The sequence below is a fragment of the Meleagris gallopavo genome, chromosome 12, assembly GCF_905368555.1.
Source record: "Meleagris gallopavo chromosome 12, MGAL_WU_HG_1.1, whole genome shotgun sequence".
Lineage (NCBI taxonomy): Eukaryota > Metazoa > Chordata > Aves > Galliformes > Phasianidae > Meleagris > Meleagris gallopavo.
This window is the reverse complement of record NC_139415.1, coordinates 5,064,003-5,090,497: the sequence shown is the minus strand read 5'-3', so window position 1 is coordinate 5,090,497 and position 26,495 is coordinate 5,064,003. Positions and strand designations below refer to the sequence as shown.

Genomic DNA, 26,495 nt, shown 5'->3' with positions numbered 1-26,495 from the left:
TGCAGCTCCGTACTAGAAGGATGTTATAATACTTTAAGTGCTAACTTTTTACTAACCACATAACTCAGAACACAGTAAGTCAGAAGATAAATAAAAACCACAAAAGCTTGAGTCCTACAACAAGTTCCATACAGACAAAGGCATTCAGATTTGCACAAAACTCTCCGCTGGCTTTTGATGTGCGTGACTTTCCTAGCTTAGGAAGAATTCCCTAAAACCAAGCCTAGAACATATCTACTGCATTTTAATTCCAAATTTTAATATAATTTTTAATAAAAAACATTCTGTAAGATGGGAACCCGCAGCACAATAACCTCAGTGCTCACTCACCTTTCCTATACTGAAAGTGGTACCGACACCTTCCAGGAGCAACAGTCCCAGAAATACACAACCCTGGTACTTCACTTTTACCAAGTTTCTCTGAAAAAGCAAAACCAAATCCACCTGCCAATCATGCTGCTATTGCCGGGCTGCCCAGCACTCTGCAGGTACAGATAAAGAAATGACTGTCAAGTGCCAAAGTGCTCTCTTGGCTCACACAAGAAATCCCGGCAGTTTTACTGTGATTTTCTTCTTCGTGTCATTAGCCAAACTTTACAAGTGAAACGATGGCCACAGCGAAAAGAAACGCTCTCACCACGGGTGGGTTTCTGCAGGTGAGGCCGCTGCTGCCCAACACAAAGGCACGCCGCTCACCTCGGGAGCCAGCTGTCCAGGAGTCTGGAGCACTGCTCTAAGCTGGGAATCTCGCACAGGTGGGTTTAACGGATACGAGGCCGTGCTCGTGGCCAAACGGGTCTCATCTCCACGCACCGTCGTGCGCTTCGCTTTTGTTCCTCCACGCACGGGGACCCCCCAGGGCCCGCAGGTGCCGCTCCCCAGGGCCATGCTCGGGGCGGGCGGCTCGGGCAGCGCTTCAGGGCCGGGAGAGAGGCGGGCCGGGAGGGAGAGCAGCGCCGGCGACGGCCGCGGGTCAGGGCAGGGCGGAACGGGGATGAGAGGCTGTTACCTGAGGCAGCGGCAGAAGGTACGACTTGAAGGTGGGTTTGGGAGGCTTGAGAGAAAACATCTTCGCTGCCGCCGGGGATCCCGGAGGACTGGCAGGCGGGGAGGAGCCGGCGAGTAGGGCCGCGCCGAGCCGCGCCGAGGAGGCCCCGTCCCGCGGGGGCTGGGTGCCGACAGCCGCCGGCGGAGGCCCGGCGCCCCGCAGCCACCCGGGGCGGCGCGTTCCGTCACGCGGCGGCGGCCTCGGCGGGCGGCGGCGTAGGCGGCCCCCGCGCGCCCCCCTTCCCCAAGGGAGGAGTCAGCGGCCTGGGCGGGCCCGGCCTGGGGCTGCCCCCAGCCCTCATGGAGCCCCCCGCGGCTTCTCCGCCTCCCCGCGGCGCCGCCTCCCCACGCGGGGCCCGGCGGCTCCCTACGGCCGGCGGCGGGCGGGCGGCGGCGGCCCCGGCGGGTGGCGAGCAGAGGCGGGCTGCGCCGGGGCGGCCATCTTGGGCAGAGTGGGCGGGAGCGGCCTTCCTACGGCGGCGCGCAGGGGCCAGGCGGCCGAGGGCGGGAGGGGCCGCTACCCCGCGGTGGGGCGGCTGCCGGCGTTGGGCCCGGAGCGGGGCGGCACGCGGCCCGAACCGAACCGTGGGGCTCGGCTCGCTGTCCGCTGACCGGGGCAGTCCTCGTGGGCCCCGCTGGTGGGAGCTGATGGTGCTTCTTAGAAAACTACTTTTTTAATCGTCGTAGAATGGCTTAGTTTGGAAAGAGACCTTAATGATCGTCGAGTCATAGGTTACAATAAAGTACGTCAACTCATTTTCTTTGTGGAATCGCAATCGTCACAAAATAATTGGCAGCTTCTAAGCAGTAGGGCGTGCCAGCAGCGTTCATTTTGTGTTCTCAGAGGGCTGTACAGCCCTTCACTCATTAAACCATTAACATTCACGAACGTCCTACCTGCTCCCGGCGCGAGGATCGCTCCCTCGACTCATCGTGCCCCTCAGCACACTGCTGTCGCCCTGCCATGGGGAGCTCCCACGTCCCTCTGGCACAGCCCGGAGCCTGGCATGAGTTGGCTAGATCACCAACGGGTAACATAGGTAGATGGGGGTGCTCACCTGTGTGTGTGCCAGCTCTTGTAACAGGTAAAGCAGCTGAAATAATTTCTGAATTGTTCCTGAGTGAGTAAATCAGGAATTTGGAAACAAACGGGTACTGTGCTCTCTCACAGCTCTCGTGTTCTGTAACAGAAAGTTGTGCAAATTGGAGATGTCAGGAGCTGACTGCCATGGGCTAGAGAAGGGCCAACGTTTGCATTCACGGTGAGGGCCCCATAGACTACAACACAGCAGATATGGGACAGAAATAGCAGTGATACTGTTACCCACTTCTGCGGTAGAATGCTGTTATTTCTGACTAGAAAGAAAGTAGCTGTAGGTTACAAAATCTTCCCCGTTTGCTCCCTCACCCACGAGCCTGTGCTTCCAGATGAGTGAAGGGGAATTTGCTTGCAAAGCCTCCCATAGGCACAGCCTGCCCTCTGGGCAAGCACTGAGAGCCCGCATCTGTCCCTGCCTGTCATGAGAGGAAACAGACACGAAAGGCAAGGTTTGGAGGCACAATATTAAAACATAGACTAAAGCAGAGGATTTTGACGCTTGGAGGCTGTGAAACATCCCTGCATGAGGCCTGCAAAGGGAGGTTTTTATTGTAACCCAGGGTTGTCTCAGATAATTAGCTTTAAAATCTAACTCCAGCATGAATAAACTAGTGCTACCAAGTTCATCTTACTGCCACCTTCCACACAAAGTATATCACATTGCAGCTATGGAATGTTAAGCACATCTTGGTGCTGCCCTGGGTTGCTGCCGTGGGCACCTTTTGCTCATCACATTAAACATGTGAATAGCTGTAGAAAGCAGGTGCACATCTTCAACCACGGAATTCCCTTCAATTAGGTGCACCTGCTGGTGCTGCCCTGCAGCCAGTGTGCTGGAATGAAGGAGCTGGGGATCTGTGGGCTGGCTATGAGTTAGGCATAGGTCACAGCAAGGCTCATGGGATAGGGCCATGAGCAGGAGACTAGGACTTGCCAAAATAATCATCAGTACAGTTTGTGGGCACTGTAGCCTCACTTTATTAAAAATGGTGGGGGAGGGTTTTGTGTTTGTTTGTTTTGGGTCTTTTTTCTGTTTTTTTTTCTTAACAGCCCACATTTAAGACATCAGTAAAGGCCTGCTGCAGTATAATAGTATTTTAACGTCACCACAACATAAAGACAGTAAAAATTAGAAGACTCCAAATGAAGAGACATTTTTAGGCACAAAATGACACACGCAACACCCAGCATCCACCACAAGATCAAGGTCTTCCCTTGCTGCAGTTAGCAGGAAACACATCACACAGTGTTATGTGTTCAGTGAAAGAACAGGCTTTAGGGCACCTCCCAGATGCCCTGACTAAAATGCAAGGCCCCATCAATGGGGAGAGGTTTGCTTGAACAGTGAGGAGGGGGAATGAACCACCAACACCTGCCTAGGTTGAGGAAGGAAATGTGTGCATACATTTACAGCTGTGCAGCAGCCCAGGGCAGAACACCAGCAAGTCAGCATAACCATATACTATGCTTGGACTTTCAGGCAGAGAAGATTAACACAAACCTATCCAGTACTTTTTTAGAACAAGTGCAGCTCTTTGCCCATGGGTCCCATCTGTACAGTGTTAGTGGACAATCCCTTCATTGTATCCTCTACTTTTACATGTAAGGTTTATATTTTATGTTGAAAAATCATTGTCTAAGAGGCACTGTTTCATCTGTGTGGTATTGGGCTCAGCTCCTTTCCGTTTTAGATGCACTGTGCTACAGAATCTGCTATTGGTTCAATGATGAGTGCCTGACAGTGCTGTGAGTGCAAGCCATAGCTCCCCTCCTGCTGGTGACTGATCCCTTTCATAAGATAAATCCCTTGGATGTTTGATAAGTGAGAAATCCTGCAGAGACTTGTCCTCATCTTTATTCTTGCAAGTTTTTTGTTATTCAGAACACTGTTGAAAGAAAATTAAAATCAGGAAAAGGGTAGGAGAAAGCAAGGGGGAGAGGAGGGGAGAAACAGTCCAAATTAGCTGGGCTTAAAATTACATATAACAAATTTGCCGGTGTGATTAAACCTGTCAATTATTATTATCAAATTAGAATTACAAGATCGTTCCTGCATGCCTTAGATGCCTTCTGAGAAGTGGCTGTAAAGGCAGTTTTACTCGAGGGAATAAGCATTTCAAAGAAGGACTGGACTGATGTTACAAATGGCAGTGCTGTTCTGAGAATGCATAAACTCAATAAAGCTTTCTGTAAACATAAGATTCGTGAGGGTTATTGTTGGAACTGGTCACAAGTTGTCAGTGGAAGAGTTTTGTGCTGGTGGGAGGAGAACACTGGTTTTACAGAAGTGAGTGTTTTGGAGTAGCAAGTTAATTCTGTCTCAACTTGCGGTAGAATACAAGCAGACGGAGCAGTTAGGAGGAGGTAAGACAGGCAGAGCCAAGCACAGCAGACAGGCAAGGCAGGTAGGGCAGGGCACGTGAGGCAGGCAGGCAGGCAGGACAGACAGGGAAGTCCACTGAATCCCCTGACTACCACCTTTTGGCAATGCACTCAACTGTCTGCCCAACCATTCTGTCTTCCCTCACTTGCTCACTGTTTTCAAACAGTTCTGCTAGACCAGTGGTTTCTGAAAATAGTTTCATCTTATGAAAGCTGTCCTGAAAGAAAGGAGGGAAGCTACCTAGGGAACAAAGTCAGTGGATCTGAAAAGGATTCAACTGTCCATTTTTATTCCAACTATTTTTTTTTCAATTGCATTTTTGACACAGTGCAGTTATTTTCATTGCTTAAACATTAAGTTAACTCCCATGTGCTAGATTGGCCAGGACCCTTACACTTTTCCACTGTCATGGCCACCCCAGACCAGCTTGGACAGCTTTCTTGGTGATATCAGACCCCATGTGCTGAGCGGCAGTTTTCTGAAGCCTCATATACAGTGCAAATTACTTGTAACAGTGAGATATCTAAGATATTTATCTGCTTACCTATGGCTGTATGGTGTATAACTTGCTGTATTAACTGCACATCAGTTTAGGTATTTTCTTGAAAGTTCTGGTAAAACCTCACAAATCAGTTAGGGAAGTACTTTGGTTTATGCAATGCTGGAGGTCTAGGGTTAAATAAGAACAGACTTTCATAACAATCCTTTTTGATCTCAGCAGATTACAAAATGACTTTCATTAGACACGTTCAAGAACAGGTTAGACCATCATCTGCCACTGATGCTATCGTGGCAGTGCTGAACTCACTTTAGTGTTGATGATCTGTCTCTTCCAGGCCTGTATTTCTGTGTTAACTTAAGGGTTTCATAGAGTAATGAAGAATAGTTCAAGTATTGATTTGCACTCCAGGACACATGGATGTACACATTGTGTGATTTCCCAGCATAGCAATGAGGCCAGAGCTACAGCGAATATGGGCAAGTCTGCAAAATCAGGGATTCATTGATAAAGTTTATTGTATATTCAATTGAAAACATTGCAGTTTATTACTTCACCTGGACATCTCCCTACTTGTTCACTCAATAGTCTGCACACTCAATTTGCCATAACTTGAAGTCAGAAATGTGGAACTTTTGCTGGAGACTTGTGAGGACAACAGCCCTACAGGTCCATATTAATTCCTGTGGAAAATAACCATTGTGTCTTAATTTAAATTTCTTAAGCAGTCTAAAAAATCTCTTTTCTGGGTGTCTTTGATGAAGATTCAACAGAAGAATTTGTTAAATGTTATTTACACAAAGCAGCAACTTTGATACTCTTGGCCAGGAAATGCGAAATATATAAAAACTATGCAAAGGTTCTGGTTTCTTGAAGTATCCCAGGAGGAAAAAAAGAAACACTCAAAAAAATCCCACCTACTTTTAAAGGCATATCTGTAAAGTGGAGGTAGTATTCTCAAATGTGGGGGTTTAATGATGTTGAACTTTGCTGTATCGTATAAAGGTACTTTTCTTGTTAATCACAATGTACGTATTACTTGCCTGGAGCTATTTGGAGCTATTAATTGGTGCAGTGTTCCACCTTGGCTTGCACTATTAACATAGGTAATCTGATAATGACTCTCAGATTAACAGTGTTTCTAAACTAGAGTCCAATTTTAATTCACAGTAATGTTTGAAGTCTACAGTCTGATGAGGTAATAACTTGCTAAGCACAGCAATCCAGTTAGTACAAAAAAAAAAAAAAAAAAGAGAAATGCTGACGTCTAGAATCAGGGAGGATGAAGCTCTGCACTTTCATAGAGATTTTAGTGCTGTAGAGACAAAGGAGGAGCAGGAAGATGGAATTATGCAATTCCTTTAACACCAAGCTCTTAACCACTTTGGCTGAACAAATGCAAACACTAATTTATTTAAAGCCTGTCATGAAGACTTACCTTACATAAAGATGCAGGACATCAACCATAAAGTACCATTTTACACTATCAAGTTTTGTTTCTGTGGATTAGGCTCGAAGTTGAAAGAAGTAAAAGACTGCAATTTTAAGGGAATTATTCTAAAGTCTGCAGTTTGTCAGCATGGAATCCAAACTCCTGGTGCCCACTGGCTTTTGATTGCCCAACCTCTCTGGGTCTGACACTGGAAGAAATGAGCATTCAATAGCCCGGTCAAGCTGAGCCTTATATCTGTTTGCCTTTCTGCTTGATGCTGGATCTCATTTGGTTATTAAGATCAACAAATTGAAATATCAGCTCAGGTGACCAGCGCATGCAGTAAAGTATTTATCTACAATGGCTGTAGGGAGAGGAAAGCACGTTCTGGTCTAAGGTAGCCTCGCAGCCCAATTTATAGAGTATTGTCTGTCAGTAACAGGCCACAAGCATTATGCTGACTTTGCAAGGCCTGAGTCTGGTCAGGATTGCTTTATCTGAACTTGTCTCAACCTGCCTGGAGCTGTGCCTTGGCTTGTTCATCTGTGAAAGCAATTTTTAGAATGAGTAGAAATTTCAGGCATAACATGGACTTACAGGCCAGTGAAGAAAACCCAAGTTATTCAGTTTGTTAGCAAATATAAAAACGCTCCTAGAAAAGCAAACAAAGAGTAAGGAAAAGACACCATCAACATCACTCACAACCTAGTAAAGATGGGCTGTCAGAGTGCTGACAGCTGGCAGTATTTCCTTTCTACTCTCATTGCCAGTAACTCTTAGACCCAGAAGATCAGTGCAAATGTGAGGAAAACATCTAAGAAAAAGGGACAGATAGTAGGAAGCATGTGTATATATGATTTTTACCTTACTGTGTTTTTTTTTCCCTGCAGTAGTGTAGTAGCATTCTTTTCTCTCCTTTCATCTCTCCTCTCCTTTATTCTTGCTTTTCCTTTTCCCCCATAACAATTAGATCTAGACTAATAACAATTAATACATCAGACTGTTAAAATTTCCATTACACTAACAATAATTTCATGATTTTGCATATAAGGTATGCCTTCTTTTTGCTTATCGCGTGTTTTGGAGTATAACGTAAACCCAATTAGCAGCGTGCAGAAGTTATAAGCTGACAATGACGTTACCAGATAGAACCCCAACAATGTATCCAGGTGCTGATGTCACTGTTTGAAAACTTACCTCTGCCATGACAAATGTTCAGCAGCAACTTTGTGAATTTACTATCCAGAGCACCCATTACAGATCTTGTGGATCTTGCACATCTAGTGAGACAATTCTTTTGACATCCTTACTGTCTTGTTTTCAGACAAGGCCTCACAGACACTTTTTTTTAAAAAAAAAAAGACAGATATACATCTCACTAAGCTAGAAGATAGGAAAGGGTCCAAAGAAGCCATCTAGAGAGACCATGTCGGGGAGAATCCAATGGTTCTTTGAATTCATTACTAAATGATACGGCAAATTGACTCTCTTGGTTCTCAGGTATCTAAATCCAGCATTTCAAATGGAAAGGGTGACTCTGCAATAGGATAGGGCTTGCAACGCCAAGTCAAAATATTCCCAGAGCGATGCAATGTAAAATGAAATAATTAGAATCAGGTGATATAGTTAAGAACCTGCCTACATTGCAATTAGTTAATGTGTTTGAAATATTTGCTTTGAGGGAAGAGGGATATATAAGTATTGCAAGATACTGTACAGTGAGTTCACTTAAATTACTTCAGTGACACACAGAATGCACCCTCTTTAGGCTTGACCTGGTTCAGTTTAGGTCAATTACATAATAATCATTAAAAATATACATATATAAGTGAAATTCACTATGACACTGCTGTGGAGTCATCCTCAGTAGTGGGAGGGATGTGTCTTCTTAAAAGGGAGTGTTAAACATGTCTCTTCAGAAATACAAATTCTGTGCTTGCAACCTTTCACAAAGTGTTCAAGAAAGGACGAAGGTGGGCAGGCAAAAGTGTTAATCATTATTCTGTTTAGTGTGCTCCAAATCTAGCATCAGGCTTGTGTGCACATACAGAGCCATATTTAAATCTTAATATGGCTATTTGTCTAACATAACTCTGCCAACATCAGTGTAGTCACTTCACATTTATTGGCAAGGAGGCTACCATTTCAGTTCATCCAGTGCAAGAGCACAGGAAACATCTGACCCTGTATAGAGAGCGTGATGGAAAATTACTCGCAAGTGGTAAAAAAGAAACTTTGCTTAGAAAACATTCAGCCCATTTGCTGCATAAGAAGAAAAGTAAGTGAAGAGTTTTTATATCCTTACAGTGGTCAGTTTGGTATACTGAATTAATTCCATATCTTTTTAATATGACTTCTTTATAAATGTTTTGCACAAGAGAAGAAAATAAATACAACAGTAAAATGTTGTTTGAAAACTACATGCCACTTCGAAACTTGGTAATGCAAATGCTAAAAAATGTCTGGTCAAACAAAGCATGATTTAATGCAAATTTTATAAACACAATGTAACAAGAGGCATGCAACACACCGTACTGCGGTCCACAATGCACTCTGCTTGTTTAGCAAAGTGCTGAATAGCTGCATCCCTTTGTGTTTGTTGATGAATTAGTTCCTGGTGAGCATGCAGGCAAACAATAAAAAGGCATTGACAAATTGGAGGATATATTAACCATGCATACAAAATAGCTGTGTAGTTGCATAGAAAGGTAACACAAAAGTAAACATGGAAGTGAAACAATTTCAAATGTCATTCTGTTTATATAAAATGTCACATTCCCTAAACTTGAATAAAAAAAGAAGCCCTCATGAAAAACAAATGTCAACACTGTTCTGATAACAGTGAAACCAGTAAACATGCTCATGAGATCAAGCTGGCAAAAATGTATGATAACGATGGCTGACCTTTCCCAAATGTCTAAGCGGTCTCTGTGATCAAGCAGCATGGTAGCAATACTTCAAAAGTAGTTATGGATGGCGTATGAAAATATAATACATATAATAAAAATCTGATGCCATCAATGCATTTTAAAGTCTTACATCAGTCTCTGTATTCCAGTGTGCTATAAGCAGCATCAGTACTGAAATGTACATAAAGAGGAGCTGATGGGGGGAGAGGGGGGAAATGAAATTCTGTCTTTTCAAAATAGCGAATAAATGAGTGCTAACTGTTACTGAGTTAAGTGTAAACTTTTGACCAATATTCTGTGAACAAGTAACACAGTTTTAACTTCTTTTCTTTCTTTTCTGTTAAATGGTATGCTTTCCCTGCAGAGAGAGGGGCTGAATATTTAGGAAAACAAAATTCCTAAAACATAACAGACAAGAATGAGGCAAATGAAAAATCATACTATTACGAAGGAAATTACCAAAACCAAGCATATGGAATGCTACTGCTGAGTCAAGCGTTCTGGCTAATTATGACTAGAGATGTGGATTTCAGTCTTAGTTGCTGAGTGATGGAAAATACTTACTCTGTAGAAAGGGCTTTTCCGTTGGAAATTTCTTTTTGAAATTGACTGAAGGAAATACATGGAATTCCTCTTCCCATATATAGAATTTTTTTTTGTTTAGATTAACTCACAGAAACTCTTGTTCCTTGTGCATTGTCATAATGAAATTGCAGAACTGAAGATCAATCTGTCACAATAGATTTACTTCAAATGCAGATTGGGTGAGATCAGAACACAGCTAACCAGAATACATTTCCTGTTTGTTTTTTTCTTTTGCAGGCAAAACAGTTTCCTCCTCTACGTGGGATTCTGTTGCTATTCTGTTTATATAAAACACTAATGCAGATCTTGGATTCATATTATTGAAATCAATCTACTCTTTAAATACTGAAAATCTCTCTAAACATTTTGAAACAATGATGACTGTTTTTCAACAGTTTAAGGCTGCCAGAATGCTTTGGGCAGAGACAGATATGATCCTGAAAGCAGACTATGTCAGCCAAGTTCAAGGACAGGTCAAGAATATGTGTATGCATAGCATTCCAGGTCAGGTTTTTCCAAACATAACTGTATTTTTCCACTCAGAAGTATTCTATTGGGTAGAAGCTGCTCTGTTCTGCCTTTCTGAAAGTTCTGCATGAAACAAGCATGAAACAAGAAGTGAAATAGGACTACATAATTATTCCATGCATTCAACAATTTTGTTTTGATCTGAAAATATAGTGGCCACAAAGAAACCAGCTGTGTGAGGATAAAAACAATGGCTAGTTAAAAATTAGTGCAGTTTAACTAGTCTTCAGATAAAGAAGAAAAAGTATTTTCTAAATTATTAAATGATTGTATTGTCCTTTCAAGAGCTTTTATGAAGACTCTATCAGTAAATTAGTTTACAAGGGAAGTGGAAGTGGAACAAAGAAAGGTCAATGCTGTCAGCATCTGCAGACCAGCCTGCTTTTATATCTGCCCCTGAGCGAATATCTTCCTTTCACTTGACCCAGCAAGGATTTATTTAAGAGCACAACACGTACCTAATAAGTCTAAAATGAAGAGAAACAAATGTATGCAACATTATTCTGTATAAATTCATTAAAAAAATCCATCTTTTTTTCAATTAGCCGCGCTACTTTTTTGACGGTCAGTAAAACAAGGGCCATAAGCTGTTTCAACACTCAGTTTCTGTGGATGCATTTTCTTGTCCAGCTTTCTGTTCTTCTGTTGCACTGCCAAATGCTACTACTAAGTTAGTTACGCTAGTGGCATGTCCTGGTCTGTTTAATTTGTCCTTTATAGACTTGGCTTTCCGAGAATGGCTATGCAAACTTTTTGATCGTACTGATGGGAACCCAGAAGTCCTTTCTGGCTTTACTGATAACAAGTTCTCTGTCTGAGTTTTGACAGCAGCAGGCATAGAGGCATAAGAGGCACCAATACCTGCTTCACCAACATCACTGTCATCATCTGTGTCCATTTGTAACTGTTTCTGTTCTGCCTGCCTCTCTGCTTCAGAGATAATACCTGGGTATTCTGGAGGACGTTCTTGAGAAAGTTGCTGCTCAACTTCGTATTTCCACTCTGTAGCCCACTGCTCAATTGTAGAAGGGCACACCTGATCCATGATGGTACTATATTCTGTTGTCCAGTTGTTTACCCCACCAACCAGCTTCCCACCCTGTGCAAATATAAAGCTCCTTGACTTCATCATAGTAGTTTGACAAGCACTGAATGTTTCAGGAGGAAAATAGCGCATTGCTTTACATTTGTCCAAGGGATAAGAGATGGTTGCCTCTAACTTGGTCCGTTCTACTTTCAGCTGAGTGTTCTGAAAATCTGATCTTGGTACTGATTGTCTGTGCATAATAGCATCCATCTGGTTTAAACTTTGAGGAGCTATTTCATCCTTCTTGAAAATTCCTTGGTTTTCATCCCCCAAACCACCTGAGCCAGAATGGGGACCGGAAATACTCTGTGCAATGTCTAATGCAGATCTACTGCAATCTGCTGGGGGCACTGCATTAGCACTAGAGGTATAATGGAGACTGGTATGGTGCTCTGGAACCAGCATCCTTGGGTCTGCTCCATCTTCTTTTGTACCAACAGAATGAGCTTTTTTACGTGATCCTATGGCTGGTGACATTGGAGCAGTGCTGTCATCATATGCTAACTCGTCACCACCAACGTGATATCTGTACATGCTGTAGCCATCCGAGCTGTTGACACTACTTTGCCTTAGGAGATATGCAGCATCACATTCAGATGAAGCCCGTGAACGTGTATACGTTAGCTCAGATTTGTCAACACCTGCCAGCTTCTCAAGAGCATTCACCATCCGACCAGATAGTTCTTCTAACTGAGAGAGTCGAAGGTCAACTGTTTGAAGAGAAGCTTTCATAAAATGTTCTCTTTCATTCACTTCTTCTAGCCTCATTGACATATTTTCAACTCTGTTGGATATAAAAGAGGAAGCATAAAACACACAGTGGGATGGTGCAGTAACCCATTATAGGCACCAGCTATTAATATCTTCTAATGGCAGAAATCTGTGCTACATGTAACTCATTACTTGTTCCTGTTTGTAGCGCAGTGCTTGTGCATTTACTTTTTACCTGTGCTTTCCTCACACTATATTAGAGGGCTATTTGAACTTCGCCTTTATTTACATGCCAGGACAGTAAAAGAGTTGTAGCCCTTTGTTAGAGCCTACTATTAAATCCCTCTCTGAGTGTGCCACTCACTTCACATTCAGTTATCCTCTTTCACTGTGAAGTACCAATTAATTATATGAAAAATACCTTCTAAAGGCATGTTCACAGGATGACTTAAAATAGCACCAAGGCATGTTGTAAAACAGGTTTTGTGGCTGTATGAAGAGAACACATGCTACTGTTTACAGAATTACTTTGTGTCCTGAAATACCTTCCAATTAAGGATCAGAGCAAAGGGGGGCAGAATTTATTTTACTTTCCTTTATTTATTTTATCATTTAGTCCATAATGGACTTGATGGTACTAGAAGAACGCATATAAAAGCCAGGCATTAGGATGTGACTTAGAGAACATACAGTACTAAATCAACTGTGGAAATTAAATTAACATTCTTTTGCTTTTGCACACAAAAGATGATGAAGCATTTGGAGCAAGAAGCCATGAGAATTATGCAAATCTGGTTTGTGGCTAGAAGATCATAGTGAATCAGTGAGGCTTACCAACCCTGCTTTATTCTCTCAGACAATACCTAGGATTTTGACAAATTACCATGGATAGCGTAATAGAAACGAGTTGATGACACATAGCAGATTTCATTTACTTCTCTGTTCTCAAACTCCACATACAATATTGCAAGATGTTTACTGCTTCCCTTCAGCAGAAAGATATTTATCTGTTAGGGAATTGAACGGCTTATGGAACAACCTCATCAGAAATGTTAAAAGCAAGTGAGATATATACATAGAGAGTGGTTCATAATTAAAGAAGAATACTGCAAGGAAGATTAAGACAAAAATGTACACAAATATGTACTATTTCCATTATAAGGAGAATTATTCATCATTTCAAGGAGGTGATAAGAGACCTCATCCCCTGAGTTACTTAGAGCTACTACCAGAATAGGCAGAGCCTTTGGGAACAGTTCTGCCAAATGATATGACACAAAAGCGCTGCTGCCATTGTAACTATTTGATTTCACATCAATATGCAAACATTACCTACTCCTCAGAATAGCTTCATTATTTGCACTTGACTATTCCCTGTCTTTTAGATGAGGAAGTCCATATAGAAAAGCTCAATGCCTTGTTCAAATCTTCTAAGAGACTACCTGGCAGAGGTTCAAATTTGGCTGTTCTGAGTGCTGGACTGTAGTCTGAATCATAGGTATAAGTGAAGAACTCCCAGTACTTTTGTTATTAAGCTCCACCATGTTTATTACAATTGAATGAGCTGCTGGAATCTGAACACGTACTGTTTTGCTCAAGCAGATAAGCAGCATAACTGTGATCGTAGCTGGGTGAGAGGGAAAAAATAACTCTGAACAAAAATGCTCTTACATTGAAGCTACCCAAACCAGCAGCCTTAGTGGTGTGCCATCAGGAGCAACAAAAAGCTTGATTTTGTGAGAGATGCATCTGCACTGACATTTACCTGGGATTAAGATTCTGAAATAGTGGTGGTTTTCTTAAAGGCTGAAGCCATTTGTACTTTAGGTGAACTTTGCTTATAATGAGGGACAAAAAAGCAATATATTGTTCCAGACAAGGTCGGGGGCTTTTTTGTTTGTTTGTTTTAAATAGGTACCTTTCAGAGGTAACTCTGATGCGTTCATCATTAGATGATTGCTGCTCATCCTCTTTTTCCTGAAAGTATTCTTCCACACACTGCTCTTCAAACTCGTACAGCTTTTTTAGCTCTTCATCATTTAGAAATAACTCTGTGAAACAGAAGAAAAAAATACTAATTTCCTTTTTCTGAAAATCTGTCAGTCAATTTAAAACCAATGTAGTGGGCTATTTCAGACAGATGGATACTGCAAATTCCACTCCTGCACTAAATGAATAGATCATTTTGTAGATACAAAATGAGTACTTAGCCAAAATGGCTATGGCTCTGAAAGCAGTGTGATGCATTATGACTTTAATCTTCTTCTATGACCATGCACAGTATGCTGTATTTTCTCACAGACCTTTGAACTTTTTAATAGTAGTGCTACATTTTGAACAAACTGAGCAGATTTTACAGGGTAAGACAATCTTTGCCAGCTTGATTCTTCTTTAATTCAAATATTGCTCATAAAGCATGCCAGTTATAGGCAAAAGATAATCCGATATAAGTTTCCCAGACATTCTTTGGATAAGACATTCAAAAACCTAAAATTGAATAAAGAAAATCCAAGGGAAACATAAGCTCTTGGGAACATTTTATCTTTGTCCTGGATTAGTCTCTTTTTATTTGTAGGAACTGTTATATTTACATTTTTTTCCTCAGTTTTTTTCCACTTTTTTAAAATCAAAAGCATATAGTGCAAACATATAATTAATTACAAAGTGTATTTCCTGTGAAATGCAGAAATACAGGAGTAATTGTGAGCATCTGATTATCTCAATGAGGTACATAATGAAAAAATAATAATTGCAGAGAATGTTAGCAGTAGAATGCTCGCATCCTCATAGTTCTATGAAATGACAGATAGGTCTAAACATGGAGAAATGAAAGTGGTGGTACACAGATTGCTCACAATCACAAGGCTGAATGTACAAATGACATTTGAAACTTCTCTTCTTTTCAGATTCCTATTTGCCTCTTCTGGTGTATGAACTTTACAAGCACTTGTTGAAAATGGATTAAGTGGATGCCATGTCATTATTTAAAAGAAAGTGCAGCACAGCATCACAAATACCAAAGGAAGAGGTCAACAGCTGTTAACCTGATATAAAATTTGTCCCATGCTTCCGCTGCAAATACAGTGGACCTTAAATGTGAAGGAAATTAATACTTTGTCATTGGAAAAGCTACTCCTTTCTGCTATCATGTGCAAAAAAGCTCTATTCAGAGAAGATTTACTGCATACTCAGCCCCCTATCACGCTCATCCTGGTCTCCTTCACGCTTCTTGCAGCGACAGCAGACTCGCTTGATGATTATGTAGAGGTGGCTGAAGATAATCATTGGTGGTGGGAGGACAGGTCTGTCATGGAATGTCATGATCAGCTGGTACCGCTGGAACTTCCAGACTTGGTTGGATATTGACTTTACTTCAAAGAAGGTATTGCTGAAAGAGAATCGGTGTAATTTTCTTTAGGCCTCTAAGTTTACTTAAGATTTAACAAGAACTACATTGAAAAAAGAAGAAACTAAATAACAACACGAGGCCACACAACTTGCTTGGTTCAGCTCTTCATTGATGCAGCTGAACTTGCTGAACTGATGATTAAGCTAAACTCATTATTTTACCACTCCTTTTGAAGGTAGCAAAGCAGGTGCTCTGCATCCCTTATGCGCCACTTGAAAGAGTCCTCTTCATTTTCTTCTACCATATAAAGCATTTTAGCTGTCAGTTAAGATAAATGTGCCAACTTATGAATCAGATAACTAGTATTTTGGAGCTTGGTCATAAAGTACTTCTATTAATATATACTCATATTTGATATCATACCAAGGATTAAATCCACAAAAGATATTTTCCATGCTAAACCCAGAAGAGTGACATCTTTTTCTTTTAACATGTTAATCAGCTTGACCTATACAGAACACTTCTCAAGTTTTTACAAAATGCCCTAAATTTAAACTTTGTTCATTCAGACTTCTAATTTGAAAGTATTGCATATTATTTTAAAAGGAGTTGTTTGTGGGAGTTAGTTTCATCATTTCTACATCAGAATGATTTTTATTATAAAGACAATCTATTAGCAATTCAGTGAATATGAAGGAATAGAGAATGTATTCAATCCAGAGACAACAATATTCAACGTTACAAACTGCAAACTAAGAAAATTTGGAACTTCTGTCTTAGATGATGTTTTTCAAGCTATTTTAAAATATGCTAGGACAGTTCACTTCTATGATGATACTGACACTTCCTCTTCTTATTTTTTCTATTTCTTTTCTAACTTTCTGTGCTTTGGAATATTCACAAAACCAGACATGACACTTCTTCAAAAATGGAGAATTCTTGATTGCACAAAGCACTCCATTTCTTTTGGCTAAGAATATGAGATTACTTACGCTGATAAATGACAATCTGACTTCATTCTGTGTCTCCTGCACAGCAAGAATTCCCCAGCTACATACTCACCCCCTGCAACCATGCTAGGATAGCAGGAGTTAACAGTATGACCTACTTCTCAAACTGCTGATTCCTTCCTCTCTTCAGCCAATAATAGTTACCATTGTAAGATGCTTCCCCTTCCCCCTAGCAATGTGACTGGCATTTGGGTACTTTAAAATTCATGACCTTTTAAGCTAAATACATCAAATGAAAGACAGGCTTTGTGAGCTGTAGCTTTCTGGGCACAAAATGAACTATTTTTGTGGTTGTGATGCCCATTACCTATGCCAGCAAGCCCTGCAACGCTGCATATTTATGGGAATCGAAATGGAATCACCTGCTTTTCACAATAGGTGTTTTGGAAAATTTTACTAGCAAGGAGATCTATTAGTTTTTCCTATTTTTATTTTCCAGTTCCTAGGTTATTATAGGAAATGCAGCATAACTGTTGCATATAACTGTTGGCAGAAAGTACAAGCAGTTGAAACGCATTTAGTTTTACTCCAGAGAATTCTAAGCATGGATTTATGGAATAATGTTGTGAATTTGCACAGTTGCAAGTTAGTTGCACTGCCATAAATACAGCCATAGATTTTGGTAAAATGTACCTATCTTTTCTCTTTGTTCAAGGTAATACATTCTCCTTTCCTGAGAGATATAGGAACTCTGCAAGGCTTTCATTTCTTTTTCTCTAAATTAGAAGCAAAGTAAGAAGAAAAAAAGGTGAAGAAGCCAGGTGATGCATGGGTACAGCAGAAATATCTCTTATTTTTGATGTTCAGATTTTCATTCTGCAGAACTATGTTAGAATCATGTTTGCCAATGGTTGCAAGAGTTCTATCACATATGTAGGTTTAGTGGATTCAGTTTTCATCTTTACAAAACAATCTTGAAGCCTGTCAGTAACCATTAGACCCTAATTGTAAGTAATCATTCTCTCATACACATCACTGCAAAATCTGTACCAAATTTTCTTCTGCTCTTTCCCAGTGCATAAACCATTCCAAATATTTACTAGTCATGTTCATAGAGAAATTTTGAGTGTGAATGCAAACCCTTGCAAAATCAGTTGATGGACTCTCATCGAAACTTTATCTTGACAATAAGAAAATAGAACGTGATCATTTACATACTTGAAGACTGCAATCAGCAGGTTTACCAGCAGAATATTTGCTACCAAGAGGTAACAAGCCATAATAGCGGGAGTGAGCCAGGCCCCTGGTATGCATGGAGGGAGACGTTTACCATCCTCATCATAAAGATTGTCTCCACAAGGAGCTGAAGAAAAGAGAGGAAAGGTATTTACATTTTCTGACACTTGAGAACAGACTCACTTATTGATGACACACATGTAAAGTCTACCAAACCAAATAAATTTTATCAGTTTATTTCCAGTGGCAAGTATGTATAATTTCTAGTCCAAATTCTGCTTCTAACTACACCATGCAAAAATAATTTCACATAATAGTGAATGGTTACATGGCTTGAGGTTTAATGCACAATGTAGCTTCCTCTTCAAATTCATATGGCTTTTTTTTTTTCCACAGTAACATCATAGAACAAGATCTTGATGTGCACGTGTATAATTTCATAACAGCATTTTAAAAACATCTCCGACTAAACTTGTGTGCATATCTTTTCAAATACATAAACGGATTTATTTTCTGGTCCAAGATTGTTGAACATGTATCAGGCCTTCATCAGAGCTCTGAGTGTTTAAGTAGGCCCAAACTACCCTAAACAGCTTCTCCTGAGGTCTACACCTACAAGCCCTACGCATATCTGTTCTTGCCCAAGCTAGATCAGGTGTGCAGGCATCAGATTTTTCTCATGGATGCACTGTGGACCAATACTTGTCTCCTGGAAAAACCCTTATTTTGTTTCAGCCCTGTCTTCTCTCACTACAACCTGAACTCCCTAGCTAGGCTCTGGATTATTACTTGCCTTGTCTTGTTAGCAATTAGCAGCAGCCATCTCTGAGAGACCAGGTCACCCTGGGGAGGGCATTGCTCACCCTCGGTCCCTGCTCTCTCTTATCCTTGGGGCCAGCCCTGCTCTTGTTGCTTCCTGCCAGATCAGAGCAGCAAATCTGCCCCAAATACCAAGTACTGCTACACAGACAGAAATTGTTTATTATTAAAAAAAAAAAAAAAAAGTCAGTAAACCTTTATTTTTTCCCTTGAAAAAAGTTGTGAAATTGTACACAGTTATTAACTTGTTCTCGAGAAGAAAATCTCAGTTTCTCATCTTCTTATGCCAACTTTCTTATTATTCACAATCATAATTTTATCTTAAGGAGAGTATAAAAGGGAAGTCAAATGAATCATAATATTACTCATGTGGACCAATGAAAGTAATGCTAAAAAAGCCACCAATACAATATCTAGATAATCGGAGGGAATTATTTATAACATGACAATCGTGCATGATAATTTTTAAAAATGATCACCTTACTGGCAATCTACTAGAAACAAATCATAGCAATCACATAAGCTTGACAAAAATTTCTGATGTGCAACATATATTACAACAGTTTTCACCTTCTTTTCAGATGAAACTATTTTGGTAGCAAAACAACTCACACATGAATATCAGATGAACCCTATAATTAAAACGTCTAGTGAAGATCTAACATCTAGTGAAAAGATTAATGAACACATTCAGCTAAATGAGATAATCAGCTCCCCAGATAGACTTACGATTTATTTCCATGGCATAGACTGAATTGCATTCCAACGGAACAAAATGAAAAAGGAAGCAAGGAGAGAAAGAAAACAATAGAATAATATAGGGGGTAAAAACAAAGAAAACAACAAAGAAGATGACTGAAAATATAGTTTTGCTGCCAAGAAAGTATAAACAACTCAAATGTCAAAACAGTAGAGACATACATTTAGAAAGAATGTCTTTGTTAAAACTGCATGGTATATTGTAATTTCCTTTTCATTTTTTGTTCCCCAAATGTTACACATGGCAGCAAATTCATGACATTAAAATAAACCACAAAATGCTGATGGCAGATGATCGTTTAAACACACAAAATATTTCAGGCAACTAAACAAAATTGATAGTCACCACAAACACAAAACAACTCAAAGTTACCACATGAAATCATTGTTTCAGCTATTAAGGAAACATTTCTCACTCATTATTAATATTTTAAGGACCATCTTAGCTATAAGTTCATTAGCTGTTTCTGTTGAATAGCTAAGTTTCCATTTATAGTCATGATACTGATGTCATTACAGTACAATATCACTAAAGCTCATTTAGATGGCAGTATAGATACTTGCTCCCCAGCCCCTAAATGGTGATTGTAAAAAGAATCACAGTATTCGAAGACACTCAGCTCAGCTTCTCTATTGTTTAAGAATATGTTGCTGTTGAATAACACTAACTTGTCAATCATGGACATCTTCTGAGTGGAGTGAATCAGACTGAAAGCAGCATTAGAAAAAGCATTACCAGCAAGTGGAGGGAGGTAATTAGTTCCCTCTATCTACCTTGGTGAAACCACATCCATACTAGCATGTGGACATTAAAAAGAACACAGAGAATATCCTGTGTACACTGTTCAGAATATAAGCAGCTCATTGAAACAGTGCTGGAATAGCAGCTTGTATTGTTTCAGATAAAGTGCAGAGTGCATAATGCACACTATAGAAGGCCAGCTGCATATCTGACTGTACAAATTTCAAACACTAACACAAAACTATCAGTAACATGACAGTGGCAGTGTCCATCTCCTCAAAAACAGACCTTTTCTTTTAAACTGTGCAGCTTTTGTACATAAAATGTTATTTCTCCAGCTGAAGCTAATCAAGCTGATTTTTTAATTTTTTTTTTCTTCCTCTTCCACAGAGAAACATGATTAATTTATGAAACTGAAACATTTCTGGAAAAGTGGATACATGTATCCATGCTATTATAATTGCAGACTCTCATTCCTTGTGCTACCAGCTGGAGATGAAAAACTATGTTATCTATTTATTGTATCTATTTTTGGCTCCTGGGCAAGGTATTCATTTCTGTCAACTTAGGTGGGAACTGTTTCTTAGTAAAATATTAATTCAAAAGAAAGTTTAAGAATGATCTCTGCTCATCTCTGCAAGAAAACAGAACATTTAATATTGTTACCCACTCAGATAGGCAAATATTCCAGACTATATCACACTCAGTGTTAATTGAACTGGAATTTTTGGTTAGAGGCAGAACATGCAGGTGGGAAACAAAAAATTCATTAGTCTCTGGAGTCTGTCACAAGAAAACCCTCAAATGGAGAAATACACTCTAATTCCAAATTAAACGCAAACATTAATTTGGGTCTGATCATCTGCCTCATAAACAGGAAACAGAATCTTACTATGAATTCTACTCTTACGGTCTATCTGGTCTGCGAACACCTCTCCATAGATCATCCAGTAGGGCATATAGAAGATGTTCCGAGCTAGTCTCCAAGAAGGCTCCTCATCTGGGTGCAGGATTGCTTGGCGTGCTACTCCAAAACTCATCAGAACCACAAGCATGATGACCACAAAGTAGAGCATGTCAATCATCTGCACAAAGAGACCATACAAATGTTCTTATCACCAGCTAGTACAGTGACATCAACGTATCTGTTTGCCAAAGTGCTGTAAACTGAACAAGAAAAGTAACACATTTTCCTGGATAATTTTCCTGATGTTGATCTTCAAATTTAACTACTGCTCATGAGATAAAAATACATAAAAAGGCAAAAAGAAGTCATTTAAACAAATAACGGTTCTATGTTTTTATAAAAGACTTAAGACGGTAAAAAAAAAAAAATTGTTACCCCTATTCTCTTTTCTATCAAGTGCACTTTGCTCTGCTTTCAGCACAGAGATTTTCTGTGGTGATAAGGAGATGGCAGTCTTTGCTGTATAATTTACTAACCATCTTTCCAATCATCATGACGTAAGGTCCCAGATATTTATTCACACCGAAGATATCTAGTACTCTAATGTACCAGAAAATTATATCTACGCAGTAAATTACTCTTCCATAACCCATGTAAGGCTGGTTCTGCAGGCGAAGAATTGCTCCTATCATAAATACTGAAATAGCCACCAGATCAGTAATATTCCAGTATTCCTGGAGCCAAACTTTCACTTTTTGACTCAGCTTTCCAGGTTCTGACATGAGAATCTGAAATAAAAATTAACAAAGACATAATTAAGAAAAATGTGAAATAACATTTTTGAGGTCATGAAAAAAAAAAAACAATCTTGTCTCTCACAATAGAGATCACCCCTATTTGCAGCAAAATTTGCCTTAAGCTGGAGAGAGTCCTGCAGAAGGCTACAAAGATGACTAGAGGTCTGGAGGATCTCCTTTATGAGGAAAGGCTGAGATATCTGGAACTGTTTATGCCCGAGAAGAGAAGACAGAGAGGATCTTATCAACACTTATAAATATCTGAAGGGCAGGAGACAAGTGTATTGGGCCAGACTCTTTTCAGTGGTGCCCAGAAAGAGAAGAAGGGGCAAAGGGCACAAACTGGAACACAACAAGTTCCATTTGAACATGAGAAAAAGTCTTTAATTTGGGGGTTACAGAGCACTGGAAAAAGCTGCCCAGAGAGGTTGTGTATTTCCTCTGGAAATATTCAAAACTGACATGGACTATTTCCTGTGAAACCTACTGTAGGGATCCTGCTTTAGCAAGGGTGTTGGACTGGATAATTCTTTTCAAGGGCTATGTGATGTAAGTATGACCATACTTTACCTCTCTTACTTTCTCTAAAGCCAATGTCACAATGTAGGAGATGACAATCCATTCCTGGACAGATGGCCACCGTTCCATCCGCACCAAGATGATATAGTTAAATAGCATCAAGTAACCCAGGTATGATATCTATAAAAAAGAAATCCTTTATAGACTTTTGGTGACATTCATATGAATACATAGGCTATGCATGACAGTTTCAGGTGCTGAAGACCTACTTGTGAAAGGAAAAAGCTTTTCTTCTCTGAATAAAGTGTGTGCTTACTGCAATGCTCTTGCTACTACAGCTGCCATGCAAACTGGTAGATGTCATGGGCCTCCAGCAGCTTGGTATGATTCAGGCAGCTGCAGATTTGTTGAAATAAGCAGTACAATGCCAAAACATTCTAAATCAGGCCGCTTTTCCTTGGTGCATTTTTAATATGCTACAGTGTAATTTCTTTACTCCATGAAATCATATTTAATACTTTTATTTGAAATTCAATAGGAATTTATATTTTGAATTATTATCACTGACTTCAGAAAAATAGATAATTATTCTGTGTGGTAAAACAAAAAAAACCCTACATAATATAATGACATACAAGATACCACAAGTTCTAACTTAGCATAAAATGAAAACAATATCCTTCATGTAGGGCACACACAGAATTCAGCAGTAGCAAGAATATTTAGTTTTTATTAAAATGGAAATACTTCTTGATCTGCTAAAAAGAAAATGAGATTATTGTAGTTCACTTAATTACTTAAGTAGGAGAAAATAATTTATTAAGCCTTAGGGATCTGTGCTTCCATCAAGATTGCATTTGACAGAGTGAATGGCAAGTACTGATACTGCAGCATAGTTTGTTGGGTCCTAAAGTATATTTAAAAGCAGAGCAGGATCCAGAAGACTTTAGAAAACAAGAGGATCTAAACTGGCTTGTACTGAGTGACTGTACTGTGCAGCCTCCTGTAAAGTGTGTTAGAGCTTTAGGAGGTGACAGCATAAACTACAGTTATTTGTTCTATTTCACTCTATTTTTCTCTAAATAAAGAGTGCTTTACTCATCAGATTCCATGAAAATCACTGTTATTTATGTTTTATGTGGTTATTATTTTTATATTGCTATTAAAGTTTTAGCTTTCATAGGCATGAGAAAAGTGATTGCTATCAGTTTAATCACCATGACTTACTGTGTAGAACCAAAATTTGACAATAGGAGCATTATAGAATTCATAGATCTTTGTTCCAATTGGAAGGCTGTTTTGCTTTTTATTTGCATTCTCTTCATCCCCTTTCCGGGAACCTGTATCCACGTTTGCATCCTAGAAGATCACAGTTGTCAGTTTACACCAATATACAGCATCAAAAACAGTAGCTTTTGTCATTTATAATCTCAATCACTATCTACCAGATGCTTCCTCTGAGCAACAGACCTCCTGTTGACTTTTTAAAAATACAGAAACTATTAACTATTGTAAATCTGCAAATATGCAGATAATTTGCATACCCTGGGAATCCAACCTATATACTCTTCACTGAACCAGTTGACATTTTATCCAATGTGACCTACAGCACAGAAAAGTTAGGAAACTTAGCACTCTTACAACCAGGAGTTACAACCTCCTGATAAACCCCAGTACTGACCACATTTTCCTCCTCCTTTTCTTTGCCTTCTTCATTTTCTCGTGATGTCTGGTAAGAATAATCATCATAACTGCGAAACTCTAGGAAAAGGATGGTTGGAGGGAAGAGAATCCCCATTATAACCTGTTCAATAAGAAAGAATTCAACTCAGACTGCAATATTTATTTAAACAAATAGATTTCATAGAAAGGCAAATCTGATAATCAATTTTATCTTTTGCATAACATTCAAGATACTCTCCTATCTCCAAACCTACAAAAATAATGTAGGTAGTAGTTAAGAAGAATAATCAATAATCTGTCAATTGTAAGACTCCCTTTTCATGAACGCACTGCACATAAGAAATTGTGCTCCAGAATTAGAGTTGACCAGAGAAATGAAACACTAGCAGTTGACAAAGCGTTTCAGGTTTCTTACGGGACTTTACAGTTACTTTTAGTCAACTGCTGTAATTATAATTTTTATAATTTTTATAGCTAAAAAAACTTGTGAAAGTATAAGCTGTGCAGATAGCACCCAGAAAGTTCTACTATATGAAAGTGAAGAGATAGAAGAACACAGGCATAAGTACAGAAAAAGAGTTAAAGAAGAGAGGAATGCAGGTAACAAAACTAGAACATTGGCAGATGATAGCATCGTCATGATAGATCTTTACAAGGATGACAGCAGCTACCTTGTATAACAAAGAAGAGTATATTCACATAAAAACTCTCACACACAAACACTGCTCTGCTTCCACAACAATGGCTCACTCGTATTTGTATTTTGTGACAGCCTTCTCGTATTACTCTTTTCTAAATTTTTTCTGCAGATCCACTGATCAGGAAATATAAAAATCAGTACAAGATACAAAATAATTGAATCACAGAAGAGAAGAATAAAAATCACATTATTTCACACATTGTGATTTCACACATTTCATTCTCATAAAAACTGAATCTTAATTTTGTGTCTTTTGGAGCAATATTAAGCAACACTAAGAAGAATCTGTCCAAGTACAGATTCTTTTCTCTCTAACCCCATGTGTGTGTACCCATAGAAAAGATACTTCTGCTTCTACTAATTAATTTTTAATCTGAGTTTCATGTTTTTAATGAACAGATTTTATCATTAATTGAAAGCTACAACTTTGCTTTCAGATCCAATCATATTAAGCTTTTCATAGGTCTTTTTCATACGTCATTTTCCTATGTCCTGGTATGTTGTTCCTTAGATTTCCTGAGTTTGGGGGGAGAAAAAAAAAAAAAAAAAAAAAAAAAAGAGATTCAAAACAGATACGTTCTTAAAACATCTTTAATTAATAAGCCATTTTTTCTATGCATACACTATATATAATATAGTGTTATGTGCAACAAAGTGTGTCTTTGAAAGCAAATGCAGAACAGAAATACCTTAAGGCCTGGGTTTTTCCGCATACGTAGTCGCCCCATCCACATATCTGTTAAGAGCATCTGACTGCACGTGTGAGCAATGAAGTCCCTGTGTTTAGCTGCCACAGCCAGCTTCAGGCAGGTAGAATTACTCCAGTTTTTTAGTTCGTAGGTGAGTAGTTTCATGGCAATCTGCTCATCGTGTTTGTAGGACTGATCCAAGAGTTCAACAGCCAGCTGGCCAAAATCTCTGTAACGTGCAAGATAAGTCTAGTGAAGTTTGATTTAGAAATCTGTGTTTGATTGCAGTTGGTATTTTCATTCCATTCGTACGGGGTTATGTTTTTCTATACACAAGGACAAGAGCAATAGAATCTCAGGCTTGATTTGGGATAGTTTACAAAAGTTCCAAACAAATTTGGAACTAGAGAGAATTAGCTTAGACCAAATGACATCTTAAGACCAGTTTACCTAGATCATCAGATGGCCCTTAATTCATATGAGCACACCCTCAAAATAATACCGTGAAGTAAAACTAGATAGTTTTATAGAGAGAGAAGGTGAAGAAAGAATATGTACTGCTAGAAAAAAACCAACACAAATCTTCTTGATAGCGTTACCTTTAGACTCTGAGCCAAAAGTTTGGTTTGTTTACTGTTGACAAACAGGCTCCAGACTGCATTCTTTGAACCTACAGTCTGGAAATTAACTGTACTCTACTAAAAATCAAGCTTCTCAGCAGGTCAGACAATTTCCTGTATCATGTAGACATGTACTATGCTCTGTAAATACTAACTTTGAGTTGTTGTCCAGATCCTGAGAGATGTCATCCACCAGTTCACTTTCAGAAGACTCATGTGCCATGGATTTGTACAGCTTACAAGCAACAAGTGCTTTGGCCATAGTTTCCTCCCCTCTTTGCCAAAGGAAGAGTGCCATCTTTTGCCTTTTCATCAGCACGGCCCATAACATCAGTTCATGAAATGGATACTGAAAGCGGCTCACTTCTGGGTCGTCCACATCAATATCAATCTCTTCCTCCTTTTTCTTCTTCTTCTTCTTTCCTTTTGTAGGAGGCTCATCATC

The 26,495-nt window shown here is 39.5% G+C and overlaps 2 protein-coding genes and 1 long non-coding RNA gene across 4 annotated transcripts in view; 1 reads left to right on the top strand and 2 right to left on the bottom strand.

Moving 5' to 3' along the window:
- Nucleotides 1–1,498, bottom strand: part of MTMR10 (myotubularin related protein 10) — a 37,764-nt gene extending 36,266 nt beyond the window's left edge. Inside the window, exon 1 of the mRNA XM_085234414.1 lies at nt 1,010–1,498. Coding sequence (XP_085090540.1) covers nt 1,010–1,069 — 60 coding nt within the window. The 5' untranslated portion in view covers nt 1,070–1,498. The remainder of the gene's footprint in view (nt 1–1,009) is intronic.
- On the top strand, nt 522–26,393 carry LOC146543538 (uncharacterized). Of its 2 annotated transcripts, XR_014886005.1 has the most exons (4): nt 522–755; nt 15,187–15,662; nt 22,430–22,529; nt 26,223–26,393. It is a non-coding gene; the product is annotated as an uncharacterized LOC146543538 (long non-coding RNA). The 2 variants fall into 2 exon arrangements; XR_014886004.1 differs by having other exon boundaries at nt 15,187–22,529.
- TRPM1 (transient receptor potential cation channel subfamily M member 1) overlaps nt 8,922–26,495 on the bottom strand; it is a 70,976-nt gene continuing 53,402 nt past the window's right edge. Inside the window, exons 16-26 of the mRNA XM_019619415.2 lie at nt 26,206–26,495; nt 25,431–25,659; nt 24,040–24,162; nt 23,586–23,717; nt 22,410–22,538; nt 21,579–21,830; nt 21,028–21,220; nt 17,798–17,942; nt 15,469–15,668; nt 14,199–14,331; nt 8,922–12,353 (exon numbers count right to left, since the gene is read on the bottom strand). Coding sequence (XP_019474960.2) covers nt 11,075–12,353; nt 14,199–14,331; nt 15,469–15,668; nt 17,798–17,942; nt 21,028–21,220; nt 21,579–21,830; nt 22,410–22,538; nt 23,586–23,717; nt 24,040–24,162; nt 25,431–25,659; nt 26,206–26,495 — 3,105 coding nt within the window. The 3' untranslated portion in view covers nt 8,922–11,074. The remainder of the gene's footprint in view (nt 12,354–14,198; nt 14,332–15,468; nt 15,669–17,797; nt 17,943–21,027; nt 21,221–21,578; nt 21,831–22,409; nt 22,539–23,585; nt 23,718–24,039; nt 24,163–25,430; nt 25,660–26,205) is intronic.